This window comes from Kryptolebias marmoratus, linkage group LG15 (genome assembly GCF_001649575.2).
Source record: "Kryptolebias marmoratus isolate JLee-2015 linkage group LG15, ASM164957v2, whole genome shotgun sequence".
Taxonomy (NCBI): Eukaryota; Metazoa; Chordata; class Actinopteri; order Cyprinodontiformes; family Rivulidae; genus Kryptolebias; species Kryptolebias marmoratus.
The window spans coordinates 17,194,013-17,208,290 of NC_051444.1; the positions used below are offsets into that span (position 1 = coordinate 17,194,013).

Consider the following 14,278-nt stretch of genomic DNA (forward strand, 5'->3'; position numbering starts at 1 on the left):
TCAGTCAGCATGACCAGACATGCGGATCCCATGAATGTTCCCTTCAAGCAATGGGTTTTAACTGAGGAAGCGAGGAGAGGAGTGGACGAGAGTGGCTAATGAATAAAGCAGGTCGAGAGAAAAAAACTGAGGCAGAGGAGGGTGTGACTGCCTTGTAACTGAAAGACTCCGATACTAATGATATAAAAAGACTCACTGTGCATCATGTGCCATCCAAAGCCAAGCGCACATGTAACAAATAATTTATTTCTACTAAATGACGCAGCAACAAGGATAGAGGCCACCGAGGACCAAAGTTTGAAACCAGTGGATTGAAAAAAAAAACAACCACAACAAAGTAGCTCAACATGTGCAATTCAAGATTGTAGAACCACGAAGGGGAACCCTGTGGCGCAGTAGACGCGACTTTGCGTAAGTGGACACAGAAATGAAGTAGACGCTTTAAAAAAAAGACACTCCAGTTGAACCAGACTAAAAATAACTAACGGAGAATGCCACATTTTGCCCAGAATGTGACACAGACAAAACACCTGTCATCGACGCTACATTAATAGCACAGTGAAGCACAGTGGTGGCAGTATCATCATGAGACAATATCTGTCATTTTCAGAGCCTGAGAAATCGGTTGTAAAACATGAGTGGTGCTAAAAATACGTAAATCCTTAAGGAAAACATTTTCAGTCTCCAAGACAAGACTGGTTCACCTTATAGCATAAAAGAGACCCTAAGTCTTCAAACAGTGTTTGAGTGGTTTAAGCAGATTCATGTTATTGGCTTAAAATTTCAAGGTCAAAGTTCAGACTTTAATTCCTTTGTTTGAGAGAGTTAGACTGTAGTTTACCTCTATAACAGCAGAAACTCATCCACTTTAAAAGAAATTAAGCAATTCTTCCCTCAGAAATGAGCAGAAGTCGCAGTAAACACATAACTTTCTCCAACAAATTCAAAGCTGTTGAAGGTTCTTTACTAATTATTCTATTTTTTTGCATTTTTATTTATACATTTGTTTATTTGACACCAAAACAGGAGCAGGCAAGCAGTTCAAATGAAATCATACCAATACCTCGTCACAGAATTTGTTTTTCAGTAACACAAAAAAAAATGTTTGAAGAAGAAAGACAAAATGACTGTGTTTCAAAATGACCAGGGATCAGTTCTGATCAAAACTTCACTGGAAACTTCTCAAAAGAGCTGAATCTGAAAAAAAACAACAACTACAAAGTCTGAATCTCAGGGACTGGGAGAGTGGCAGAAGAAACCAGGAATGGAGCCGACACAAAGCTCAGCTGGTCCTGTTGCACATTTTATGACTGCATATTTCTCTTCAATTTAATTTCATTTTTGTTTTTCAGTGACTTGCTTGTTAACAACGTAGTTTTTCTGATCTAGGCCTGACATGGGTCATGTTTTAAAAGTCCCTGCAGCCTAAACAACTTCAGATGCCCGTTTTCTAAACACCGACAAAGTCCCACACTGTGGCCTGCTGAGACTACAAGCCCTGTTCCTCGGTAAACAGTTTGTCTCGACTTCATCAAGAGACTTCTGTGAAGCCCAACACGATGGCTGGAGAAAAGACAGGAAATCCTGTCCGAACTCTTTGTGTTTAACGTTACACCTGCTGGTGCCATTTTCCTAATAAAGATAGAATTTACTGCAGGGAGTGACCCTGATCAGCGGAGACCTTAGAGCCCTCACACACACTCACACACCTACGAGCAAACACACACAGGCAGGAATGTTTGTTCACATGTGTACATAAATAGCGTTGACATGTAAGATAAGATCTGATGACGTCTCTTTCCCACTTCTGAAGCCCAGGTCAATCCGTCCTTTCACTGCTGAATCCATCTGCTTTAAACTGATCCTCTGATGTTGGCTGGCGCCTCGGTTATCACAAATTTGGGACAGCTTTGCTCAAAGTGTACAAACATAACTCTCTTTCTTCTTCTGAAAGCGTTCTCGCCATCAAACAATGATGGAGACAACGTCTCACCTCACGAGGTTTGCGTGGCAAATAAATATGCAAAACAATGTTTCAGTAATCAGTCTCGCTTATTTTTCTCCCAAAACAGCACGTTTTATTTTTGCCATGGCAATACAATTGTATTACAAATTGTTCTTAAACATGACCCAAAAAAAAGGAGAACTACGAGTCTCATCCTTTTCTGAAATAGGACCATACATGTCAGATGTCCAGTGAGCGCTGACCTCACTTTAAGAGCTTCAGACTGCAGGGACTCCACATTTTATGCTTCATCAATTGTTCGATCAACAGTTTCTTCACAATTGACAGCCACACAGATAGAAGCAATTCAGCATCAATAACCATCTGTGTGGAAATAAAAAAAGACCTGTGTCACCATGTAGTGCTAAAAGAACAACCTCATACAGAATACCTTCATAAATCTGTACAAGGAAGCAGGGAAGGTGGGTCACACGTCTCCATAACCCACCCTGTAGTTTACAGCCACATAACATATTTCACAGCAGCTCTAACAACAACAGACCACCTTATCAGGCATCTTTTTGTCTATCAAGACTCCAACAAACGACTCTTGAAGAATGATTTACCACCTCCAGGCTTCTGCTCGGCCACATACGTTGAGCCCACAGTTCGGTCGTTTGTGTTATGGTCACATTATGAGTCAGCGTTCAGTGAGGAATATAGTCAGGGAGCAAAGAAAGGTTCAAGTGGCAACAGATGAAGTTACATAGAATCAGAGAAGAAATGCAAACGAGAGGCTACTGCAAACAAAATGTTGATAGTTACAGTTCAAGACGTGTAATTTCACAAAGCAGAAAGAGTCTATATCACACAGGATATTCTCCTCGTCACAGTTAACCTTGAAATATTTCCTGCTTTATTGCTTTTGGGTCATACTTCCTTTATCTGCACTAAAGGAAAAAGTGTTTGTGCTGACACAGATATTTAAAAGGTGCCCCAGTTGTTGTTCAGCTGAGCTGCAAAAAGATGTTCAGGAAACTATCGTTTAAACTTTTTTACTCTTCCTGAGATCGTAGCGAACGGTGTTGTAACGGGATAACCCAAACAATGGGGCAGCTGTGTGAGGCTGCACTCACTGTGACAACAATTGCTCACTGTATTTCATGTTATGTCCAGACTTAAAATGTCGGCAAAGTTATTAAAACCCATCTTTAACAGGCGTCCGCCTGTTAAAGATCAAACACCAATCAAAAGCCCTCAAACAATCTGCATCAATTACAGCAAAATGTCATGCAGACATATAAATATAACTTGTGAACTTTACACTGCATCCACTCACATTTATAAAGTACATTACTATATGTTGCAGGGAAGTGCAGTGGTTCCTACATTTGAGTAGGTCGGTGCGACTGTTGTTCGTTTTTCCACCGTCACCTGGTAGGAACATGTTGTTATTACTACCACAAAGTGGTGATAATGTACAACAATTATGGTGCTTTCCCAGGCAGGCGTACAAGTGTAACCCTGGAACAGATGGAGGCGTTTTAGCTATTTACTGTTGAACCAACCCTGTTACTGTGCAGGTGAGAAAGTATAAATACCTACATTTAATTTACAAAAATCCAAAATACAGCAAGACACTGTTGTTTATCTGCAGTGTCTTACAGACAAGATTCAGGGCAACAGTGTCAGAAACATCATGTTGCTCTCTCACAGCTTTGACGGAGGCCCAGTGCACAAGGTTAAGCACTCTCTTATTCCCTAAAGAAAGACTTTATGAGCTGTAACAGAGACCAGCTGAGGTGGGAGGGGGGCAGAACAAGTGTCCGACTCTTTAACATGAACACTTGAGCCTGCTGGAGTGGGACAGGTCACACTGAGACCAAGGAGAGCCATGGACGGCCAATGTGAACCTTTAAGAGTCAGTCGAGGGGACAATGAGGGACACATTAGGATCCAGGAAGTGGAGGCCAAACGTATTTTACAACTTATATTTTAAATGACTATGACAAGTGGCCGAGACTCTGTTGAGTCTAAATGGCTGCAGAAGGTTAGTTTAATGCTAATACTCTTCAGTAACCAAGAGGTGTTTGGTGTTCTTCTTTTAGAGGGATGCAGCCAAAATAACAGCCATGATTCACCATCTTCAACAAATGCTACTTTTGCTGTAACTTTAACAAAGTATGACAAAAGTTACACCATGAGTTTTGATTACACATCTCACCTCAGAGATGAGATCAATATAATATGAAGTATTCTCTTCAAAAGTTTATTTTGGGCCTAATAGTGTGGACCCCAACCCTTAACCTTGTGTGTAGATACTGCTGCAGGAAAGCACAAAGATCCTAGACTGAATAGAGTCCGAAATCGAGCTTCAAGAAGTCTCTCGACCAAAGCTCTCTATAGAAGTTCTGCTGCTGCTCTTGCTCGACATCTCTCAGCCTCTTCCCCTCCAGGAGGAAGGAGACCAAGACAGGAACCAAAGTTAAGATGAAGAAAGATCAGACCATGTGGAAGTCAGTACCAAGATGCTGACAACCAAAATGAAGTCATTAAATTAGTAGTTTATTGTCTACTTTTTTACAGTTGACGAGAGGCGTGTTTGTGGTTTTGCAATGATTAATGGTTTGCTTACAAATTCTATTGCTAGTTCTCAAATAAGTCAATATAAGTCACATTAAAACATGCCTTACTGGACAAGAGCCTGTCTAAAATGCTCTTTTTTATACCCAGTCCTTACAAGCCCTTACAGAAAAGTATCGTTCATATTCGTTAGCTCGTGTCTATTGACTGAGTACAGAGTCTGCCTCCATAAACACATGACCATCTGCAGTACGTAATGATGAACATGTTGCAAAGCTGCAGCTGGGACTTGTCATTGCAGAGATTTAGCTGTCTTCAGCAGTCTGTGCCAGGCAGGTTATATATCAGAGCACTCATCCCCCTTTTAACAAGTCCTCCTGCCCACCTCAGCGGGGAATGCACAAAACAGATGCAGCTGTCAAAGAAGACGTAAGGAGGGGGTCTTGGCTGTTGTTTGATGAGTTTGGGCCTTAGCTGCTCTCTGGATCTTTAGGAACGTAAAAGTCAGCGCTGCAATAGGTCAGATGTGTTCTTATTTATCTTCATGGGGAATGAGAAATGTGCCCAAATCCGTTCTGAAATCTGCTTGCATGTCACGGTAATCAAAAGCGAGGATTAGTTCTTTAAGAGTTTATTATCCCCAGAGATCAACAAGATTGAGATTTTAGTTTTTGTATGGGGTTTTTGGGGGTATTTCATCATTCCTTCCAAACTAACTGTGCAAAGCAGGAAATTGACTCGTGGATCTGTAACATTCCAGGCGAAATAGATTTTACCCTGAGACGGGCCCACCATCGCCAGCAACGAAGTGTGTGGTCAGTGGTCACCCTTTAAAAACACACACACACCCTTCTCAAATGCACCCTTTTGGAATAAAAGGAAAAAAATCACTGATGAGTGAAAGTCCCACCATAAAGGGACCTTTCTTTGGCTGTTTGTCTGAAACCTGGAGCCACAGTGAAGGGAGTTTCAGGGTTTCAGCGCTGGCTTTTCCACCGTGTGTGCATGTAAAATAATAGGTCTCTCCACTTAAAGATTCTGTCTAAACAGGTAGCCTAAAAGAAAAAAAAATCACTTCTATTCAACGTATTCGAGATGATAAATGCAACAGAGCAGGACCACCTAATATGGAGCACACTGTTAATACAGGTGTATTTGAGCGGCTCTAATCTGTGCACTCTCAGAGACGCTGCCAAACATTCCTGCTTTGCATGTTTCATTGACATATTATGTTTTGGGTTTTGTTTTATTTTGAAATGCTCTGTTTCCTCTCATTTCATCCAACTTTCCATAAACTCTTTGCGTTACATTAAAATTGCATTTCTGTTAGTTTCATGTCTTGTGTCTGTTCCAGACCTGTTTTTAATTGTTGTTGTTTATTCCGCTCTTGCCGTCTGCACCTGGTTGTGATCAGTAATTACTCTCTATGGATTTTGGGTTTTTTTTTTACTCCTCAGCTTCAATTGTTTGCTGCCAGGTTGTCTTTGCGCTTCATGTCAAACTTTCCAGCAACTTGTTTGATTGTTAGTTTGGTTTCCATTTGTACCTGACAGCTGTACTGGGAAACAAGTTTAACAGCTTAGCCGGTTATGTTGAGTTAAAAGAGAGAGTTTTTGATATTATGAGGGAGGATATCTTTATACCAGGCTAGACCTCTGTGCTAACAGAGGCTGAACTCATAACTTGCTCCAGAGCAATTTGAAAAAGCTTGATTGATGTTTTAAAAAACACAAAATAAACCAAACCATGTCATCTTAATTGTCAAATTTAAGTTTATGACATCATTTATTCCTTTCTTTATTTTTAGAAATCATTCTGTTTAACTCTGTAGAACACAATAAAAAACATGAATGATGTAAAACAGTTTTTTGTGAGTGTTTAATGGTTTATGAGTAGACAAACAGTGTTACAACATAAAACTCCTCTGTTAAAGTGACCGAGCAGAGTCTGATAATGAGTCAAGCTGACAGCAGATTAATGACAGTCTGTTAAGAACATTTAGCTATTTTTTTTTTACTTAACGTCTTCAATGCAGGACTTTGGACAAAATATTTCCATATTTGTCTTTCACTGTGCAGTAGGTGGTGTCGAACTGAAAATCGTAAATACCTGACGTTTTTGATTTGACTGACAGGGTTTACAAATACGTCAAATTGACAAGATTTTTGCATGGTAATATATTGCTTGATTTTTTTTTATATTGTGAAAATTGCACACCCTTAAGTAGAAATATTTATTTCTGGGAAAAAAAGCCTTCAGTGGGTTTTAAACCCTTTTAAAAATGTACAGTAATATTTCTTCTCTGCAGCGTAAAGACATGCTCTGACCTGCTGGATTTGCTTTGCTGGAATAACTGCTTGGAAACTTTTGCATGATTCGGCTGTATTCCAGGCTGTATGAATCAGTCTCTGGTAAATCTCCAGGTTGGAGTATTTCAGTAACACTGCGCAGAGCTTTGGGAACAGTTTGAACAAAAGTGTGTGGGATAACTGAGCCACGTGGTCCTGTGGTTTGATTTCAAAGGGAGCATCAGTTCAGAGCAATTAAGTTTTACATCATATTGGTCATAAATATCACCCCTGGTGATCGCCTGATAGCAAAATATCTCATAAACTACTGGATGGATTTCAATGAAGGTTTCGGAAATTAATCAAAGAATGCACATCTACAGCTGACTAACTCTTGGCGTCAATCTGATTTAAGATGCCTGCCACATCTAATCAACCTTAAAAACAAAAATTGCTATAACTGAGTCAGTTTTACAGATAGTAAGCTTAAATTTGATGTGGTAATAGCTGAGAGCCAACCCCAACACACACTATGAGCACCAACAGTTGGAGTCAACAAATTTCAAGATGGCCATTACAGCTAATTGACATTAGCCACACAAAAATGTCTATAACTCAGGTAATTTAGCAAATATTGATCTTAAATTTGACAGTCATCTTCATCACATACCTTGAGCACTAACAGATACTGCCACACAAGATCTTTCTTTTAAGATTTCTTCAAAAAATGCTACTTTTATTATTAAATCACTCGTTTTGATTTAGAAAAGCAAAAAAAAAGTTGTAGGGAAACTGACATGTAAGGAGTCGTAAAATACTGGCATTTAGTGAACATTCAATATTTGATGAAGCACTAAATATTAGCAGAAAGCTACCAGAGCCTCATCCATATGAAGTGCATAATTTACGAGAAGCCTGTCTTTTGAATGAAGCAATAAAACTGCTACGGTGGTCGTTTTACCTCATGTCAGGGAGAAATGCGATGAAACCAAAACAGCTGGTCAAAACAGGCACCCATCATGGCTGCCACTTCAAATAATCCGAGTGGCCAACTCTACTTTTCTTTGCACTGTTTCCTTTCTCCTGCAGGCTGCTGGAGTCGCTGCTCAGGCCTCGACCGGTCAAACCTCTCTCTGTTAAAGGCCCTATTTTATCACAAACCTGTGCTTCCAGTCACAGCATGATGCATATTCCACATGTATTTGTCTGCAAACTTGCCCTGCATTCCAAAGAGGAGAGGAAGGCCTGTACGACCAGATGTGAACATTAGCACTTCATAAAAACGATTAGATTATGTTTACACAGTCCCTGCTTTATGCAAAAGGGTGGTCAAGCTGAGAAAATTAGTGGGGAGAAGAAAAAGAAAATCCAAAACTATCTTGCATAAGAACCTGCTAAATAAAGAGCTGCAGAAATCTGTTTTTCAAAATAAAAAATTAACTCCTGTGTTGTTTTTTGTTTTTTTCCCACACCTGGACTCATGAATCTTAATCTCAATCATCGACAAAAGTTCAACCCAACCCATTTGAAGGAGCGACGTGACGTGTTCTGCAGCAGTGGAAATGCGATTAGCAGCAAACTCAGGGATTAGAGGGCTCTTTAGCTTGATAAAATCTTAATGTTGCAGAGATTGTAGGTGGATTACATTGCCTGAGAAACACACAGGGTTCACCGAGAGAAGCCGCGGGTAAGATCAGATGAAAATGAGCTCCTTAAACATATCTCTAGGAGTTAAACCCTGATCGTACGAATGGTAAAGAACACTAAAGACAAAGTCAGTTAGAAGTAGGCCAACATAGTAATAACATCCTGCTCTGTACCAGCTTTTCACACACTCCGCATTGACCTTCATTTCCTCTTGTGTTGTGCTGCTGCCCTCTCCTGTTCACAGCCATCACTACATCTGAAGTATTCTTCAGAATACACATTTGCTCCTGAAAATAAACTAATGTCCTATAATCTGCTTTCTATGTTTAAAGCCCCCTCCACTTTACAAATGAAGATGAAGATACATTTTTTTAATGAGGTCATAAGAGATGCAACAACAAAACAATAAAGAAAGAAATAAAGCTGGTAAAAAGGCCTTTGTTGCAAAGCAAATGTTTTTTCTTTTCCTTTTTTTTACATGTGCACATCTTCACAAACACCACGGCTCTTTGACAAGAACTGCCTGTCCCTCGGCTCCAGTGAAGGAGTACACTGACCAAGATTTTCACAGTGATGAAGCTTTCCGCTTCGAGGAAAAGAGTCCTTCCTGGAAATGTAAACTAAGAACAAAACGGCCTGTCTGTGACCTACCACACACTTTCCCACCACACAGAGGGAAGAATCGTTCAGTCCACACGGAGTCCCGTCAATCACCCGGTCGGACTGTCGCACGTAGAATCTGAACCCCACGGCCCGGCAGTTCAGTTCACAATGCTGCTCCCCAGGAACTGAAAGGAGAGATTCAAAAGGAAGAGATATGTATGTGTTTTTTACAATATGTTGGTATAACTGTGAGCATTAAAACACATTTCTCCAAAATTTCTCCATAATGTAAGACACTGACAAAAGCATATAGAAGATTATTGCTTATATTTGCTACTAAAGTTGGTTTTACAAGCTATTAAATCTTGTTGTGTTCTTAGTTTTTCAAACACTGCTTCTGCATTTTGGCTCAGTTTTTGTTGAGACATAAAGATAAGTCAAGTGTCACTCATTAGTGGTTTTCACTACCTGGAAATAAAACCTGGTGAGGAGCTGTTTTGTTTTGTATTTTTCCTCCTGATATGTATTTAAAATCTCAAGTATTCAGCCTACCTTCATTAAAAGGTTCCCACTTGTACAGTCTGCCCATGAAAGGCTGGTTGTTGTGAGAGGAACACTGGACCGCTCTGATGTGCGTGCTGGACGGAGGACAGGCCTGTGGTCAAATCAGATAAACACAAACATGCACTTATTTTCCATGAAGACACAGACCTAACTGGGTTCATCCTTCAGTGGCTGCTCTCAGCATTATGGTCTGTAAGCAGCAACTCATGGCTGCTGTCGACATCGCATGTTTTCATTCAGAACCAAAGATACATGATGCTGTCTGTCAGGTTGAATTCTCATTTGTTAAGTTGAAGTTTGATGTTCCTTTTTGTCACCATTTCCTAAATAGTCCAGATTTAATTTTATCTTTTGTTGCATCTTTTATTGTCAAGCCTTCACACTATTATGAGACAATAAACAATTATCTGTTGCAGAACACTGACGTCAATAGGACTGTCTATGAAACTTCTTAATGTTAAAGAACAGAAATTCTCATAAATTCACTCATGTTATCATATTGCAGTCCATCTGATTTATCAATAAGTAAAAATTCACATGCAATTGTTAAAATACGACTTAGTAACCAAAGTACATTGAGAATAAGGAGAAAGTGCAGACTTGCATACGTTGCTGCTGCAGATCCTGTACAGAGCATGCTCCCCTGTGCAGGAGGAAGAAGGCAGCGGGCTGTAAGGTCTGTCTTCATGCTGCTGATGGCCTGAGTGCAGCTCCTGCTGAACCTTGTCCTGGTTAGCTGAAGTAGGCTGGTAAAGGGGGGCCCAGACTTGGGTATTTTTGGGCCTGGAGTGCACGTAGGGCCGGTTGAAGCGATTGCGGTTGTTGGAGGTATCCAGGTGGTTTGATCTGAGGACACTGTGCCTTCCAGCAGAGGACTGGTGGAGATTAGCTGCAGCCGAGCGTCTCTGCCTGGAGAGGTGAGGCATCCCTGTATCCTTCCGCAACGGAGCAACATAAGGCGCTCGCCCGTAGCCATACTTCCCTGGGATGATGTGAGTGACCCTCCTGGAGCCACAAACAAAGATCAGCGCCTTGTTTAAAGTAGTTCTTGATGATATAGGTTACTGCTAAACCACAACGTATCGAGTCAAGTTATCTGTCAAAACAGACAGTATAAAACTAAAAAAACATCATCTATTTCAGATCCTGAATCATCCACAGGTTGTACATACAGCTGAGAGCAACTTTTAATATTTGGGTTACTACTCTAATCCCCAAAAAGTTGGGATGTTGCATAAAATATAAATAAAAAAAGAATACAATGATTTGCAAATCTCATAAAGCCATATTTTATTCATAGTGACACACAATAAACAGTTTAAGATAAGAAAATGTACTATTTTTTTTTTTTTTAAAAAGGTACCTTTGAATTTGATGGCAGCAACACATTTCAAAAACGTTAGGAGAGGGGCAACAAAAGACTGTAAAAGTAAGTGGTATGAAGAAAAAACAGCTGGTGGAGCATTTTACAGCAATTTAGGTTGATTGGCAACAGGTAAGTAAGAAGAATATCCCATCATCTACAGTTCACAGTATCATCAAAAGATTTCAAGAATCTTCAAATATGCAAAGGAAAAGGTGGAAAGTCAATACTGCAGGCCCGTAATCTTCCGGGCCCTCAGGCGGCACTGATTCTGTTCTGCACATCCCTGCACGGCCTCAGGGACACTTCCACAAACCTGTAAAAGTTTGCTGAGCCATCCAGAAATGCTGCTTAAAGCTCTATCATGTTAAGAAGAAACCATATGTGAACACCATCAAGAAACTGTTGTCGTCTCTGGGTCAAAGTTCATTTAAAATGAACTGAGGCTATAAATGGAGAACTGTTTAATGGACAGAAAAAAAATCTATTTTATTTTTCTTTTTTTGGAAACCACTGCTGCCACTGCTAAAAATTAAAGAGGAGCGGGACCAATCAGCCTGTTATCAGCACACAGTTCAAAAGCCTGCCTCTCTGATGGTATGGGGGTGCATTAATACCTATGGTGTGGGCAGCTTACACATCTGGAAAAACACCATCAATTTCAGGACATTATATACAGTCTTTAAAACAACTTGAGCTTCCATCCAGCAAACCCAGGACTGTTGAACAGCTAGACAATAATGAGACAACATTTCCCTCCAAAACCTCCAGCAGCTGCTTTCCTCAGTTCCTACACTGAGGTAAAAAAAGGTAAAAATTCTTGGTTTAAGTATTCGATATGTTTAATATGTTCCTTTTTGAATAAATTCTGGGTTCATGAGATTTGCAAACCACTGCAATCTGTTTTCATTTACATTTCACACGACGTCTCAACGTTTTCAGAACTGGGGTTTGTAGTTCCTTCTTTTATTAGACGTGTTTCAGCTCCATGCAAACATTTAATTAGAAAACTTTAATTTTCTTTTCGAGAGGCACCAGTTTGCTCACGTTTAGCAGAATTCTGGGAGCTTTTTGTAGTTTCCTCGACTTCGTGGAGTCCAACTCAAACAAACCCCCTCAATACTCAGCTGTCAGCGTTATTTGTTTAAAGGCGAGCACAACAGGAAATAGGTCACAAAGCTGCCAAACACAAGCCGAGCTTTTGACTCCAACTATAAAAGACCGATTTTCCACCGGAGGGCAGTCAGATGGCCCACAGTGATGGCTCCACAGAGTCACTGTTACACCAGGCTGCTCAGCATGCAGCGCAGATCAGTTCAACAAAGACAAAAGTGAAAAAAGTGAAAAAAAAAAAAGACTAAACTTTTCTGAGATAATTTGTCTTTAATGTTTAGATGCAACACTGAAGTTTATTCAAATAACTGAAGATATTTGTTTAGGCCCATTTGCATGCAGGAAGCAACAAATAAACCAGAAACGGAGCCAACATTGTTGGTTGGACCATAAATAACCATCAAAGAAATGTATGTGAGGATCAGACTGAATATTATTGGGTTTGGATATGTCCACTGGGTCATATTAAAAGGTACTTATCACATTATGAAAACTGGTGATAAAAAAAATCATAAAGTAAGAAACAAAAACCTGCACAATATTTTTCTTGTATCGATGATTATTGTGTCCTTAAACTGAAAATTTGTCAGTAAAATTAGTGAGTGGCTGCCAACTATCACGTGTTTGTTAACCTTTGGAAACAGCCGAAGTGACCAAAAATAGGTCAACAATGGAGGAGCCATTTGGGATCAAGAAGTCTGACAATTTTGATGTTTTTTCTTCTCAGATTTGTTGTGTAAAGCATGCAGATGAAAGTGCTTTGTTGACACTGATTGTGGACCCACATATCAGAATTGCATAACCATATATCTGGAAAACTAATGGCGTAAACTCTTCCAAATGGCACTGTTTGATATAGTTCAAGATAACCTTATTATATTTGATTTCATAGTTTGAAATAAGTACCTTTAATCAATTATTAGGTTATAATTACGCTTCCTCATTGACAATTTAAATGATGTGCATAAATTTTCAAACACTAGCATACAAACAACAGCTTACTTACTGATGAAAAAAGATAAATTTTCTGCGTTAAAGTGATCCGTGAATTGTTTTAATCACAGGGTGAGTGAAGTTAATTTTTCTTACAGTGCTCCTGATCCATGAAACAAAACAGCCCCAGCTAAGATCTATAGTGGCACCTGACATACTCATTTAAACCTCTTATTATTTAATGAAAAGAAAGTTTAAAATTTTACTAATGAATACTGTTTTCAGGCTGATTTTGTGGCTTTCCTATAACTCCACCTCTGTGTGCAGTATGACACCTCCATCCTCTGCGTACCTGTGTTCTCCTGGCCTGTTCTGCTTCTCCCTCCTGGGTTCCCCCCTGCTGCTGCTGCTGCTCTTGGAGGCTCTAACTCTGTCAGGCTGAGGAGGCGCCGCAGGCCTCAAAGCTGAAATGACACGGCCCGGCTGCTGGGGCTGAACACCAGCTCCTCTGGAGGGGTATTGAGTGTACGCAGGCAGACAGGGCCTGCTCTGTTCCTGTACCCCTCTCCCACATGTGCGGGAGCAGGACGACCAGGCTCCCCAGGCGCCCCAGGAGCCCCGCGTTCCTCCGCGCTCCGCTCTGAACTCCTGCTGAGGCTCTGCCCTCTGAGGAACCTGCACGCAGACAAAACAGCTTGGATTAGGGATGCCACAAAGTGTGAAGAAGTGGGATGGTGCCATTAGGCGTGGGTGCCAAAGGCTGATGGAACGCTGATGGATCGCTTCCATCAGTAAGCGTTTAATCTCCGCAGATCATTCTCTTGGAGAAAAGCTCAAGTCAGTGACCTCATCTCATCACCATGACTATCCTGCTCTTCCTCCCCTCTGCCTCTGTTCATGAAACAGACCTCTGTTCGCTGTAATAAAGCCCTGATTTGGCTGATTAGCCGGTGTCTGTAAGTGGCCTGTCCCCCCGTTGGCTACCTTTTTTTTTCCTCACTGTTGACTCCGCTCCCCTGTGTAACCGTGCCAGGGACGTATTAGCGGCGATCACTGCGCTCTCTGTTTGAGGAACCTGCCAGTGGGAGCTCTGTGCCAAACTGGCTTTCTGAGGGGAGCTATGGGGCGCCGTTTGTAAACGAGCTTGTGCTCAAAATTCATGCCTAAATTTTGTCACATTTAGCTTCAAACACTGTTTAAAAATGTAGTGTGGATTTTCTGATGTCACTTTTTACAACA

The 14,278-nt window shown here is 40.7% G+C and overlaps 1 protein-coding gene across 2 annotated transcripts in view; it reads right to left on the reverse strand.

The window, feature by feature from the left end:
• The window catches only part of LOC108243347 (thrombospondin type-1 domain-containing protein 4), a 35,460-nt gene that overhangs the window by 18,081 nt on the left and 3,101 nt on the right, over positions 1-14,278 (reverse strand). For both annotated transcript variants that reach the window (XM_037979843.1, XM_017428714.3), the window contains 4 exons: positions 13,392-13,714; positions 10,239-10,635; positions 9,619-9,721; positions 9,115-9,251 (listed from right to left, as the gene is read on the reverse strand). In XM_037979843.1, the coding sequence (XP_037835771.1) occupies positions 9,115-9,251; positions 9,619-9,721; positions 10,239-10,635; positions 13,392-13,714 (960 nt within the window). The remainder of the gene's footprint in view (positions 1-9,114; positions 9,252-9,618; positions 9,722-10,238; positions 10,636-13,391; positions 13,715-14,278) is intronic.